Source organism: Lipophrys pholis (genome assembly GCF_963383615.2).
Source record: "Lipophrys pholis genome assembly, chromosome: 4".
Taxonomy (NCBI): Eukaryota; Metazoa; Chordata; class Actinopteri; order Blenniiformes; family Blenniidae; genus Lipophrys; species Lipophrys pholis.
The window spans coordinates 22,239,712-22,255,432 of record NC_137637.1 but is presented as its reverse complement, the minus strand read 5'-3'; the positions used below and the strand labels follow the sequence as shown (position 1 = coordinate 22,255,432).

General features: G+C 39.7%; 1 protein-coding gene across 1 annotated transcript in view; it reads right to left on the bottom strand.

The window, feature by feature from the left end:
- Positions 1-1,516: 1,516 nt before the first annotated feature.
- Positions 1,517-15,721, bottom strand: part of grm2a (glutamate receptor, metabotropic 2a) — a 33,604-nt gene continuing 19,399 nt past the window's right edge. The window contains exons 3-6 of the mRNA XM_080462286.1: positions 9,046-9,883; positions 6,363-7,426; positions 2,622-2,799; positions 1,517-2,324 (exon numbers count right to left, since the gene is read on the bottom strand). Coding sequence (XP_080318412.1) covers positions 2,251-2,324; positions 2,622-2,799; positions 6,363-7,426; positions 9,046-9,883 — 2,154 coding nt within the window. The 3' untranslated portion in view covers positions 1,517-2,250. The remainder of the gene's footprint in view (positions 2,325-2,621; positions 2,800-6,362; positions 7,427-9,045; positions 9,884-15,721) is intronic.

Here is a 15,721-nt window from a genome sequence, read left to right as displayed (position 1 = left end):
CTTTAATTAATGACACTGTCCACCTCTAGTAACTCGCCCGACTCTGTCATGAACACATCTTGTTGTTGGCACAGTGAACAAATTTTCAAGGTATATTAACAGTGCCATCTAACGGTAATCATTGTGGTACAGTGTCCTGGAAGAGGAAATTATCTGTGGGACTTTGTCTTTATTTTGTAGAGAGAAGAAATGCTACAGGGTCCTGACTCCATCATCCATGCTGACATTTAACTATTAAAGTACAACTGTAAATGTCCATGTTTTAAAACAATAGCTTTCTTATGTGAAAGTGCAAGATTCTAATAATCATTATTTTTATTTATAATTTTATGCAAAGAACTTTTTGAACTTGTCCTTTCAAGGTTGTTAGGGCCTCCTAAATACACCTTGTTGGCTATGGTAGGATATTTCTTTTGTCATTTTGAGACACATAGATGCAAATCCATATTTTTTGGTTTTTAAACCGCAGTCTCTTTGACACTGCTTGTCACGGTTAACTAATTTATGTGAGACATTTAAAGATCTGTCAAAGATTGAATAAAATGTATTGTATTTTGTGACATTTGATGAAGACTGAACACTATCGGGGTATTAGTAGTCGTCGTTACACACTTTCATTTAGTTTAGTGCGACTATTTTTGTGCTTTTCATGTAATAATCAGAGAATCAGAGAAAGATCTGAATATATCAGGGTTTTAATTGAGTTCCTTTAATGGTCCACATGGTAAAGAAGAATGATTTTTCATAGTCATTTTCGAATGACATAATGCTAACTGGCCAAAGTGGTGTAGTGGGAAGCAGTCTCACCTCACAGAGAGAATATCCCTGTTTTTTTTTCTGGGATTTGAGGTCTTTCTGTTATGAGTTTCATTGTTCCACTGAGCGAATGTGGTTTATCTCAGGTGAATGAGTGACTTCGAATCGCTGATACGTGTGAATGAGTGTGAGTGTGACGGTCTGTCTCTTTGTTTTCCCTGTCATGGGCTGGCACCTGGTCCAGGGTGCACCTTGCCTTCACCCACAGTCAGCTGGGATCAGCTCAACACCCTGCAACGATAAGCTGAAGAAAGTGGTATGGAAAATGGATATCTTTGCATGATGAATTCTTTGAATGAAAAGATGACACAATTGTCTTGGTCTGATAATTATAACATGGACATGTTATGCAACATGCTGATATTGGTTTGTGTATATGTAACTTAATAATGGCCACTGACAGGTTTTTACACATACTAATCTGTGCAATCGTCCCTGTGTAAAAGCCTCCCTTCTGAGAGCTGATGTGGAACTTGTTCAAATGCAGATTAGAAAGTGTGGACACAAGATGGCAGTGTTAAACCACTGATACTCTCGAGGTTGATTCCCAAACACCAGCCTCAGTTACTGGCAGCCACTCAGTGATTTCATCCCAAATCAGCAGATGATATTTGTGCGTGTAATTTTCATGTTAGAGACTGCTTGGTGAGGCCAGATGGTGTAGATTTAAGAAGTTAAATAGGCAGCACAGACTTCAGGCCAGAGTTGGGCTAATTTTTATTTTGCATCAACATCATCATATATTTTTAAGTACAAAGATTGTGCAAAAGCACTGCAAGATTAATTATCATCTGTCAATGTATTACTTATGAAAGATATACATGTGGGGACTTAAGCATGGTATAGATTATTGGCCATCTGCTGCACGAGGGATTGAAAGTAGCTCGTTACATGTGAAAATACAGCATGACTACATATTTGACAGATCTGCACATACCACAAAATGTCAAGGTTTATTCAGATATAATTGCACTACAGTGTTAGTCCGTCTCCCCAAAGTTCTTTTGGATATGTTACCCACTGTAAAATACTGTACATGTCATACGGGAAGAAACACACGTAAGTTCATTTTAGTATTAATAAAAAACACATTTTATTTACATAAATTACAAGAAAGCACAAACTGGTTCACCAGAATCTACATTAAAAACGTCTCGTATATATTACATTTAACAGATTTACTATAATTTACTCCATTGTTGCTAGAAGAATCTTCAAAAACAAGGGCTATATGCAACTTTATTGGCATCTCATTTTAAATTGCTACGAGTCAAAGAACAAAATGAAATAATTGGGACATTGTACTCACAGCACTTTGAGGACAACAAAGTCAGGACAATCGTCTGTGTGACCTCTGCGATATCTGAGACACCTGATTCAGGACTAGTGATAAATAACTGTTTACAATGCTTGTCAAAGCAATTCAGCCAATCTTCACAAAGAGGATGTTGTGGAGTCCACCACCTCTCGTCCGTTACACACCGTTGGAACAACGTTGGAGGCTGATGCTGCAAAACATAATGGAGACGTCCCACATCATTACTATGACATTAAGAATATACTGACCACAATAGATCATGTCCACTGGCTCAATGACTACTTTTCGCCGCTGAGTTTCAGTCCTGTGAAAAATATGAAGAAATTAAGCAAAAACTGGTGTTCAACGCTGGTGTACTGGATTTCGTCTCACAGTTGCATTCAACAGACCTATGATTAAAAACCTCTTATTTTGATATAGCTGACGTAATGGCATTGCTTGATGTTTTTTTGGCTTTAACAACATCAACATTTTTATTAAGTGCTACCTTGAGAAAAACTGGAGCCTTGGCCAGTGGTGACACTGAAGCGAGTGGTGGCCACCCTCAGGGTGCTGACATTCTTCTGAGGCTGGAACAGGATGATGTGGATCTTCGGAGCAAAGAGGCAGCCCAGAACCACAGACCCACTGAGACTGACAGAGATGCACATGGTTGTGGTTTGCACCTGGATGAGTGAAGAAAGGGGAAGTACAGGTCAAATGTGCGATATTGAAATATGCAACAGCAAAGTACATTTACAATGGGCAAAAAAATGTACGAATATTTAAGAAAAAAACCCCGATTTTTTCTTATCCAAAATTTCGATCATGATTTCAAACCAATTGGGACTTCAAACAACCAGAAACCGTTAAATTGACTCCATGTCAGGGTAATAGAATGAGCACTTGTGCAGAATCGAGGACAATTTATAATGATTAAGAATATTTCTTGACAGAGAAACTGAGCTCAAGGAGTCAGAAAATAAATGAAAATCACATATTTCATAATACAGAATCAAAGTCAGGTGTAACAGAGGAGGACGGCGACGCTGTCAGCTGGGACCGCTAACTCGAGGTGTTAAGTGAGCTGTTTATTTGCCTGTCAATCAACTGAGTAACCCTTGCTGCTCTTCTGCTTCATCCTGCCCACGTCTCACTGTGTGTCATCCGTTTGTTGCTTCGTTTCGTTGCTTCACACTTTTTCAGCCCACTTTTTGTTTTGGTGGATGCAAGCATTGAACCCGGCATGGGGCATGGTGCGGTGAGTGGCAGGTGCATTCATTTCTCACAAGGCGTCTGTCATCACCCTGAATGTTAATGCTGGTGATACATTATTGTGGGGACTGAGTGTTATATATGCTGTGCACAAAGTGTTCAGCAAAATAAATGACAGCAAGTGAGCAGCATGTAATAGTTCAACAAAGATGCCATTTATGTTATTCTTAATGATGTGATGTGTTTAATTGTTTCACTTTAATGTATTTCAGTCTATGGCAATGTCACAATAGCTCACTCAAAATCAGTAACTAGTGAAAGATTCAAAAATGGCAATCATCAAAGCAATATATATTATTATTATTATTATATTATTACATTGTTAAATAATGAACATTTCAAATATATATTTATATTACGTTGGTGCATCATATGATGTGTGAGAAAGAGATTTTATTTTGGGAGGCTGAAATGTGTTGCCATGTGCAACAAATTCAACATTAAGATTCACATCATGCCACCTCTGAAACACACTGACACGCTCATGACCCAGGTAGAGATGTAAATTTGTCCTGTTGCTATCCATTTTTACTGTATATCTGAGCTGTCTGCATGGAATGAAAGATAGAGGGCAACATACCAATGTAACGCCGCCGCCTGTACACAATGTTCGAAGCAGCACCAAAGTGCACCAAGGCTAAATGTGGTCTGCTTAAATCAGAAACTGTTTTGAATAAAAACCATGGACAGTGCTGCATAGGAATGACCTGTTAAGTGGTTTTAATAATTCACAAGCTGTTGCTTTGGAAGAGCAGAGGACAAGGAATCTGCCTTTTCAGTTGTGTAGCATCGCTGCCACAGTATCTGCCTGTCACTGTTCACGACCGTTTTCTATAAATTGACCGTTGAAAGCATTTTTTATTTATTTATTTATTTCACGAATACAGCACAAATATTCAGGTAACTAAATTCCTCCTGCAATATACCAATTGAAAATGATATTCTTCTTTTCATCGGGCTTTGTGCTTTTAATGAAAAGCTTTATTGGATGAACTGGCTCAGTGTCCATACAGCCATGTTAGCATGGAAGCTGAATTGACCAAACCCGCCTCAAGTAACATGAGTAGTTCGGTGTGCTTTTACGATTTTATGCAATGAAAACACCAGACTTGATTTTATGTCTGACACACATCATTTAAACCATAAGGTACCTCCTGTTCAGTCTTATGCATTCAATGTACGACTGTGACTTTTGACTGAGATAAGATAAGATAAGTTGACCAACACACATAAATGTAGAGCCCTCCCCCACAGGGGTCTAGGGAAAATCCTAAATAATTCATGTAATAATCAAATATGTTATGCATGGTTCAGTAGATTGTACTTAGCTTAGTTTAACATTTAATGACGGGCAACAATCAAATTTGTATTCCTAATGCAACAAGAGATTTGCATCTGGCTGCAACATTTTTAGAGGTGGTGTAAAACTACGGGAACACTGGTAATATGTCCCCCACTTGTGAAAAACTAGAGACAGCGTGCCAACTCAGTTGCTTCAGTAATAATTCATCGGTCAAAGGGGAGCTTTGCGTCTATCTGATGAGCCCACTCGGGCTGCGAATTGTGTTGCCTGGAGGGCCTGAATAAAGGGTTCCTCTGAGCTTCACCGAAGTCCCCAGACAGTGGGCACAGCTGGGACTCAGCATCCCAGGCTTTCACACTCCATTCCACATAGCTACGCACTGGGACGCACAGGGATGTTCAGTTCTCTTTTGGTCCTCATGGTCTTGCCCGCTTTCTCCATGTTTCTGCTGAAGCAGCTGTGTCAGGAGGTTCCTCTGTCTGTTTCTCCCTTCTGCCTCTCCCTGCTGCTGTCCATAATCCAAAGGTATAACCAACCCCCACAACACAAACCACCTTCTTTTCTAAAGATCTATCTATCTATCTATCTATCTATCTATCTATCTATCTATCTATCTATCTATCTATCTATCTATCTATCTATCTATCTATCTATCTATCTATCTATCTATCTATCTATCTATCTATCTATCTATCTATCTATCTATCTATCTATCTATCTATCTATCTATCTATCTATCTATCTATCTATCTATCTATCTATCTATCTATCTATCTATCTATCTATCCATCCATCTATCTATCTATCTATCAGTGTTTTCATTCCTTATGTGCTTTGGTCGGAATCAATTAGCTGTGCACCCCCAAATCTCAGATAGCGATTCATTTCTACAAATTGTAGTTTTAAAAAGCACTGCTTGGCCCTTCACGTTTTTTGAAATTCACTGCATAAGGCTAAAGTAAGTAATAGCTCTTGTCAAAAACAAACCGACCAAAATTACCAATCCGCTATAGCTCCAGGCCAGTCAATCTTCTAATACCTCCTTGTACCACAAGATGGTGCACTGAACCACTCTTCCACTCTTTCTGCTGTCAGTCCATCAAGAGAAGAAAAATAAAATTCTGACTCTAACATGAGTAGGACATTTGGTGCAGTGACGCTCTTGGCAATAACCAACTGCTGAAAAAGCAATTCACTACTGCCAGCCACTGCATATAAGTGGCATTAGTTTAATTGGATATTGTATCCTGCAGTTCAATGGCCACCAGAGCTATATTGTTGTTTTAAGAAAACAATATGTGCGCCAACAAAATTGGGAGTCAGTTTTATCGGTCATCACAATATGAAATATTCAGCTTATTGTGGAAAATGTAAGCAATTCCATTAAAAAAAACGTCATGCTCTGTGGACATGGCCTACAGCTAAAAGGATACTTGACATATATATAGATATAGGCATATACATTTAAATTTGAGCTCCGAAGAACTCGTTAACTTCGGTTAATTTTAAGAACCTACAAGCATTTAACAAATGATTATTTCAGCAAGTCTGTCATTTAGAGTAGACTAAAGTAGCAATTCATTAACAGCAGAAATGTGTCATATTTAATTGCCCCGAAAAGGAATACCTGTAAGCACGCAAATGGAGCAGGTGTAACCTCACAAAACTCACCCTGTAGTCACTGGCAGTAACGTAGAAAATAGGCTGGAACGCCAGCCAGATGATGCAGGTGGTGTACATGGTGAACCCAATGAACTTGGCCTCGTTGAAGTTTTCAGGGCATTTGCGGGTCTTGAAGGCGTAAACCGTGCAGAGGATAATGAGGATGCAGTTGTAAGTGAGCGATACAAGCATGCTAGAGTCTTTGCTGTTACACTTGAGGGTGACCACATCTCTCTTCTCCGGGCTCACTTCCTTTCGTACGCCGGGGGTCTCAACCAGTAGCCAGACGACCACCACTACCAGCTGGCAGGATATCAGAGCACCACAGATGGCAACCTGAGAAGCTGGGCTGATAAATCGAGGCCTCTGGGCTCCATCTTTCACTCCACTGAAGATCCGAGCAATGCGATTGGTCTTGGTTAAGAGTGCCGAGTAGCAAACAGCAAAAGAAGTGCCTAAACCCAGCCGGCGCAGAGTACACACTGCTGTGGAAGGTTTGGCGATATAAATGAATGTCATGCTGTAACACATCAGCACTCCCAGCAGAAGAATATAGGAGAGCTCCCGCCCGCTGGCCTTCACAACAGGTGTTTCATTGTGCTTAAGGAACAGACCAATGACGAAGAGCGTACACATCATCCCAAGACAGGAAATGGTGACTGGTCCGATGGCCCAGGCATCTTCCCAGCGGATGTACTCCTCTGGCAGGTCATAGCAACCTGTCAAATTGGCCAGAGGCCATTGTCCAAAGCTGCAGTCAGCACAGGTGAACTCATCGTGCAGGTACTGATAGGGCTGACAGGGGATACAGATCCAGCAGCACACATCACCTGGCTGCATGCTTTTCACTTCGTTCTTCCTGCAGGGATCACTACACTGGGAGGTGGGTACAACCTGGTTAGCCCAGGGGATCAGGCTGGTGTTCAAGGTCAGACTCTGAGCCCAATAGCCGACTTTTTGGTAGACATAACGTTCACCCTCTTTGTGGTAGTGAAAAATATTGTAACGACCCAGGCTGTCTCCAAAGGTATCAAAGCGGACTACATTCTCAGTGTCAGGGGGACGAAATGGAGCTGAAAGTAGAAAAGAAAAAAGATACAGCATTACTGATTATTACGTGAACGTGAAACTATTCTATGAGCGCTGTCACAAAGTGTACAGAGCATAGAAAACAACGTAAACAACATATTGCACTTTTTATCCCACACAAACACATAATGAAAGATGCATGTTTATATTGCATAGAATATTACTTATGCCCCAGTGCTGATTTTTATTTTATTTTTTCTGACTGCATATCGTAAAAGTGATTGTGACAGGACACAGGTGCAAACTGGCAGTTTTAATGATGGCAGTCGCAGTTTGAATCTATTTACTTTGATGGAAAGTTGCTAGATTGAACAATAGAATGAGAGATGGCAACAGATGGCACACATTATAGGATAACTTTCAATTTCATGTGAAAATAAGGCAACCGCTTTTAATTCTACTGAACTCTGACCACATAGCTAGATTAGAAAAGTACCAAGGGTTTACTTAATTTACAAAGCAGCTCCTCACGAGTTTTAAATAATTATTCTTCTCATACAATGCCAATAAAGTGAAAAATACAGCATCTATCATTATTTCAAGGTGATTTTTTTGATGCAGGAAACAGTAACATGCAAGAGTTTATACATAACATCTAAATTATCTAAATTCAAACTAAAGCCACTTCATCGTATGTATGTTTGTGTAAAATGAATTAATGAATTATTGCAACTACCTGCAATCCCCCTGTTGTTTGGATTTGACTGCATGCTTTAAATTATGCACTAAATGATGCCAAATGAGTGAGGGGTTATTATTTGAATACTACTTAATGAGACATCCCTACGACAGACGATGTTATTTACATCAGATCTAATTATAAACTGCATGCAGACGTCAGAGGTCTACCTGTTTATGTGTGTTTTCTCCATAGGGTGTTCTAATTCCTCATGGGACTCACTAATTCAAGGCCTTTAATCCAATTGTAAGTCTCTGGACAGTAGGTCCTTTGGGTTTTTCGTTGTTGTTTTTTTTGTTTGTTTGTTTATTTTAATTGTGAAGAGCAGAACAGCACAGCTGTGTAAGAGCACAGCCATCCACGTTTATCTCCCAACAATGAAAACGTCAGTATTGCCATGAGTCCAAGGGTGAAACAAAGAAGCTCATTTATAAAAGTGTATGCATTTGGTCTGACTGAAACTTGTGATTAGGATTGTGTGGATGGGCTTGTGCAGTTACTTGCTCAGCCCTTAAGCTTTTTTCTACAAAAATGATTGAATGATCAGTATCTACAGTGTTAAACCTCAAGAACGCCTGCTCGGTTAAACACAGTAAAACCTTCCTCCAAGCAAGGGGGTGTGTAAATTATTTTGTCCCTGTTAAATGACTCATTACTAAACTTATCGTCAGCGACAGTGTGTAAACATTTTGAATGACCCCTTGACTAATTCAGCATTTTATGTGATTTAACAGAAGGAATTTAAGTCGATATAATCCAATATGGCAGCATGGGGTGCGTGCAAATAACTCTTGGAGAAAAAAGGAATATATTACACAGTTTTGTGTGGAGCTTTCTACAGGGAGCTCAATGAGAAAAGAAATTAGAAACTTGTTTCCTCTAAGCATGACTGTCATAGTAATTGCTCATCAAGATTTTGCTCACCATCAAACTTGACCTTGAGAATGTAGTCCCTGTAAAACTTTCGACCATTGCCAGGTTTCAGAGCCTCACACACCTTGGTGGAGTTGGGACACAAGGCTTGCCTCATGTTATGTAAGGCAGCAGCCATTGCATAGACAGCATTCACCACGAACATGATCTTGGATTCTGGCTGAAACGGAGCCTCGTGGAGCGAATGTTTCCCACAGCCCAGATCATGGAGGCTGCACTGGAACTGGTTTTCCCAAAATTCTCTGAACCAGGGATTCCTCGTGTTGTTGTACGGGTGCAGGGACGTGAAGTATTCATTAAATTGAGGAATTGGATAGGAGGCCAGCTCAATGGTGAACGCCCCGTCTGCCACGGCTTCGCTTCCCCTCACTACACTCTCTTGTGCTCCCCAGCCATCACTGGCCACCCAGGTGAAGGTGACATTCATGCGATTGGCCGCCACCAGCAGTTCGCGGGCATCCTCGCTGCGTGTGAACAAGATGACCACTTTGGCGTTGGACTTCTGCTGCAGCGAGCGGATCACGTTCTCATAACTCCAGCGGCTCATGGAGCGGCTCACCTTGGCCGAAGTCGCAATGCAAATCTGGCGGGCTCGGGCCTCCTGCTGGAAGGCATCGATGCCAGTCTCACCGTAGTCTCCCTCAGATGCCACAGTTGATACGTATGTCCAGTTGAAGTAACGCAGGATTTCAGCCATAGCTTTGGCCTGGTAGAAGTCAGGAGGCACGGTTCTTGCAAAGTAGTCATAGCGGGTCTTGTCACTGAGCTTGGCACTAGTAGAAGCGTAGCTGATCTGAGGGATCTGGAAAAGTCTCAGCAGATTGGCCACCTGCAATAAGAAAAAGAAGACAGGGGAGTTAGGTTTCCTACACATAGCAATAATCTGCTGTGAGGGCTACATAAAAATATAATTAAATGTCAGAAGCCCGAAAATTAACACATTAAGGATAGACAGAACATGCACCAGTCCACTCTGGGACATGTTATATTCACCCACCATTACATAAATAAATGAAAGTAGCTACACTACATCTTGTTCCCCAGCTGATGTAATTAATCTAACACCATTCAGTCTCTCATTTCATCGCCGGATCCCTGCTGCCCCATTCACAACTCATGCTGACTGAGTCATACCCGCGCTACATAATTGTAGGGATTTCTTGAAGTCATATTTTCTCAATTGCAATGTGTTGAATTAAGATTTTTTTTTTTTAAGAAAGGGGAACAGAGGACTGAATCTGAACAGGCGCGACACCCACATGGTAAAGTACACTGTGCACAAAAATGAGCACAGATCTGTGTGCTGGAGGAAGGGTGGTATAGATAGGAGGAGACAGAAAAGCAGAGTAAGGCTGAGGGCAGGGTTTGGGGAGTGAAAAGGAGTCAAAGTATCACAGAATCTTGAAACTTCGCATTTTCTGTGTAATAGGTTTTGTCAGTGTCGTGACATCACATGCAATGTGCAGAAGCAGCAGCTGACTGGCTTTTGCTTCAGGCACTTCTGTGGAAGCCTAAGGGGAGCTGGTCTGATCAGTCAAAAGAATGCCAACCTAAATCTGGTTGACTTTAATGCCAACTCTCACACCAGCACACTCATGGCACCACATCTTGAATGTCAATGATTCATTCCTGAGAAAGCCACAGAGGAAATTCACATTCAAATACATCTCCTGTGAGTTTCTGTTATTATTCCCATATTGTCGTACTGTGACTCTTCTGAGCACCAACCTGCTTCACAGTACAAATAGTTCAGAACAGTGTAACTATGGGGGAACAGTACTATATTTATGCTTTCCGGGTGTTATCTAAAGCAAATGAAAAATTGAAGCAATACCTGGGAACTGTTGGCTTTTTGATATATGTGTCAAAGCAGTTGATCCTCTTTAACAAACTGTCTACATGGTGGCCACAGGACAAGTTGCTTTTTCCATTATTCATTCAACAAAAGCATTGACTGTTGGAAATCTTCTACTGCAGGGCTTTTCAAAGTGTGGGAGGATCATTTCCCCCATCAAACCACATGCGACCACCCAACTTCTCAACCCTCAGATGCTTCATCTGTAGCCTTACAATCTGGTTGAATACTTCTGACAGTTTTTCATGTTAAGATATTTCTGTTATCGACCAAAGCATAGCTCCTCTCATGCTAGTGACAGTAGATGTTTTATTTAAATATCTGGTACGTCTATGTAGTCTGTAAATGTCTTCACTATTACACTTACAGTTTTGCATTGACGCTTATTTTACTCTCTGATATGATCAATTCAGTTCTAAACAGGGGAGTGCTACATAGCTAATTGTTTTTCTCTCTGCGTTTTTCTCTTTCTCATAATTTCATCTGGATAATTAAAAGATAAAAAAAGGGTCCCCCAGACCTTTTCTTAAGCTCTCTGGCAACACTTATAAAAACCCACCCCACCATTTAAAAGTCGCAGTTGAACTGAACAAGCCCAAGCCTCGCATCAGATGCTAACAATAACCGCTCTTATGAGAAGGGCTGGTTGATGGTCACCATTTCATATAACAGATAGATTTTTATGTTACAGCTTTAGCTTGCTTTTGTGTTAAGAAATATGTTTCTCTGATGTGCTAAAAGCACATTTTAGAAATATCTTTTAGAGAAAAATCAGTGTTTTGGGGACAAAATTGTTAAATGACTAGATTCAGATGAGGAACAGTGAACATATTTTATGCACAAGCTGAATGTGCTCTCAGAGCACACAAGAACTATTCAAGAAGTGAGTGTATTTACCCCCCAAAAAACTAGACGATACACTAAAATAATGTGGTAAATGTTTGTGATGTGCCAGTGGACTTAAACATGAGATCTTTGCTATTCTGCAGGATCATAGAAAAATGAATATTAAATGAGCCAGTGGCAATGGTTTCCAGACCAGTAGATTTATTGGAATTAATGAGAGATGAATTCACACAAAAATGAGATGCAGCAGCACAACGAGGACAATCTGGTCTTTGTTTTAGCAGCAGCCAAAAAAAATGACATAATGATGCAATAGTAAGGCTTTTTACCTTTTTTACATTGGGGATATTTCTGTCTCATCTGCAGCGGAGCAGAAAGAGAATGAAAATACAGCTTGCTGAAACACATGAGTGAGTATTTCTTATTAGTTCAAAGGTTGAATTCTCCTGAGAGTTTCAGGTCAGCTGGAGGAACTCTATGCGGACAGGCTAATAATCACATTCCTGAATAAAATCATCGTTAAATCGCCTTGACAACCCCTATCATCCGGCGGTAAAACAGCTGGTAGCTGTATGCTTGCTCTCACAGGAAGAAATGAGAGTATGATTTAAAGTGGCAAGTGACACATAAACACTGATAAATCAATTTCACATCACTCAGTTCTTAATCAAAAACTGCACAGCCCATCCTAAGTGTGATAAATGATATGGTCTTCTCCTAATTCACTCCTAAATGCATATGAAGACTTTTCATTACAATGAATAATTTGGTAGATATAGAGGACTTTGTGTGGCAGGGCGTTGTGGTGGTCGGCATTGTCGTTCTATAGTGAAACTGGACTAATGTGAAATTTGCATGTTTTCCCTGTGCATGTGTTCTCCAGGTTTTCCAGCTTATTCCCACAGCTGAAACACATGCTGATTCAGTTAAACAGTGATTTAAAACTTCTTGAAAGTGTTTGTGTTTGTGTGGGCGATGGTGAATCAGACTATTCATTTATTACTTGCTAGGAGGAGTGTACGCTGCATTTCACCCACAGACTCTGTCCCTTTTCAGCCCTACTTGACACAAAGCAGGTGTAGCAACTTGAAGCACTGAAACTGCCCTCCATTTGGATTCTTCTATGGAAAAAAACTGTTTCTAGTCGACAGGAGGATTTCTGCAAGTTGTGGATACATATTTGAAGGGATCAGACAATTATTGTTCACATTATGATGACAAAAATTAGTTACTGGCAATCCAAATCCCACATTTCTATTAATACTTTCCAGAAGAAGCTATCTCTGAAAGTGAAGACCGGTCACTTATGGAATCCCTGGATTTCATACTTCAATGTAGGTTTCAAATGAATATGCGAAACCTATGAGTAATGCCTCTGACATAAAAGTCAAAACTAGAACAAATGCATTTGGCACATTTTCGACAACCATTTTTTTTATGACAACAATAGATTAATCTGATGTAATGTCTACAAAGAAACTAGCGATTTTACTTGTAAAAATGATTAAATTGCGAAAACATTTGGTGTACATAATTGGAATTAGCTTGAGGGTGTTTGAGTTGTTAAATACTGGTGAATGTTGACAACAGTTATTAAATGTTCGGAAAACAGATGTTTTGTTCAGTTTAAGGAGTGTGGCGCCTTGGTTTGTTTTGATATGAAGGCAGTCAGAAAAGGCAGAGAGGCTTCCTGTAGGGAGGATGCAGTGTATGCAGAGGATGCTCGTGGGATTTGTATTGAGGCCAGTGAGACTCTATGTTGGTCTTAAGCTGAGTGTCTTAACCATCTCTGAGCAGTGAGCCATTCTAGACAAAGACGACAGAGAACACATGTTGGTGCATTAACAAGTCAGCGGATGAACTGCTTGTGGAGCGTACGTTAAGGTGTATTTTGGCACTTTTATAACAGGCAGACAAAATTAGAAGAGATCTTTGTAGCAAGTGCTGGTGCTACATGACAGATTTTTTGAGAACAGTAACATGAAACCAGGTGATATGAATTGCAGTAATAGAAAGAACACAGAAGAAATCCATACATCCAAATAAGTCAACCCATTTTAACATGGATGTCATTTTCACATCACTTCTGGACTCTGTTTGATATGATATATAGCTGATTTGGGTAAAGATAGTGTGTATACGATCAATACTCATATCTCCTTCAATGTAAATTATTTCCTTGTATTTTCCACTCTGAGTTTATATGTATGCCCTTGGTCCTGCACTTATTCTGATCTATATGCACATTTTAATGTTGTTTATGCAATATATATATATATTTATATGTGACTTTATATGCTTATTTGTAGAAAGTCTGTACCTACTGTACCTTCAAATTATACAGTCATAGTTATAGTATGTGAAACAAGAAATTGAACTCCAAACTGCTCCAAATGGATGGACTGAGCACAGTTCAAAAGTACTTTGTGAGTGAAATCCATTGACAATTTTACAATGTAACACAATCAACACCAATTGTACTATAGTTCTCTTTTTTAGTTATAAACCTGAACCTTACATTAAACAGCAAGATTGGTCATGAAAGCTGTAATTTTTGTTTTCTCCCACAATTTAAATTAAGAATAGTTTGATGCTGCCAGAAGTAAAATCAACAAACCTCAAGGGGGCAAACAGGAAAAAAGTGTTTGCCAACATATTGTTAGTCATTGGTTTAAACACAATGAAACCATATTCATAGTATTTTCAAATGGATATTCTTTATCTTAATTATATATCTTAATGATAAAACAAATATCTGACAGGTACGGTCAGTTGGCTGGCATGGCTGCATTTATGACATATTTTTTCATCCACATTTTCTTTAAATTTGTCAGTGCTTCTACTGGGTGAGTAATTTCCCTGTGCTATATCAAATAGAGTTCTAATCCACTTACATGTGGCTCATGAAAGGTTGTAATGAACAGTGGCAGATGTGACATGGATACAACAGGCTTATTTGAAAGGATTGCACAGATGCTTACGTGGCTTATATGAAGAACACAAAACCCACACACCTGCCAAAGAAGAATATTTCAGACTTCATTCAACATGGTAGATGTGAGTGAAGATGCTACCGATGGATAGGCAGCAGCTGTAGAGCACATGCAAATATGGAGTCTGGGTGACTCTGCTTTAAAGCAAAACATTCCCGATCTTTTTAGATTATATTTTACCAGGCAGGATGTCAAAAAAATATCTTGTGTACCGTGGCAGTTTGGCAAAGTGCCAGTGGACACAGCTGAGAGGTCAAAGAAAATGCAAAGCAAAGAAAAGACTAAAACTATCAACTTTATAAAATAGAGGGAAAGCACTAACAAATATCATGTATGTATTCACAAGTATGACCCAGTTTTAGTGTTTTACATAAAAGATTCAAGTCATCACAAACAGCACACTGCAATGACAACAACCAGAAGATCTCTTGAATTTTTGGGAGGCTTTTATCTGAAATAAAGTGACAAATGTACATTTTATTTAGCCACAGAATGCTGCGGTGGGAGCTGACCCAAATAGCAACTGTCCAAGAAGAGTTATCGAGATAAGTTTTTACAAAGTGAGCATTACAACAAACATGCAGAAAGAACCACTGAGAGAGGATATTCACAGCAGACTGAATAGCTGAAAGATAAATGGTGTCAAACTTTTTAAGGGTGCTGCCAAAACCACAGAATCAAACATTGGATGACTGGTCCTTTTAAATATTGTATGTTTGGTAGCAAGTAAAAAAAAGACTTAACTTGACTTTGCACAATGGTGTAATGGCTCGAGACAAACACATCACATGTCCAGGTTCAACGGTATTTGTTGAGTCCCAGTTAAACCACTTCAAGATGTTTAAATCTTGTTTGATATCAACAGGATGGAGGGTTACCATGATCCCTGTCATTTTAATCTTTATTACTAAGTAGCCTAAATTACAATTGGCTGCAACAGCACAAGCTTTCCCAGTCGAGGATTTCTTGTCTG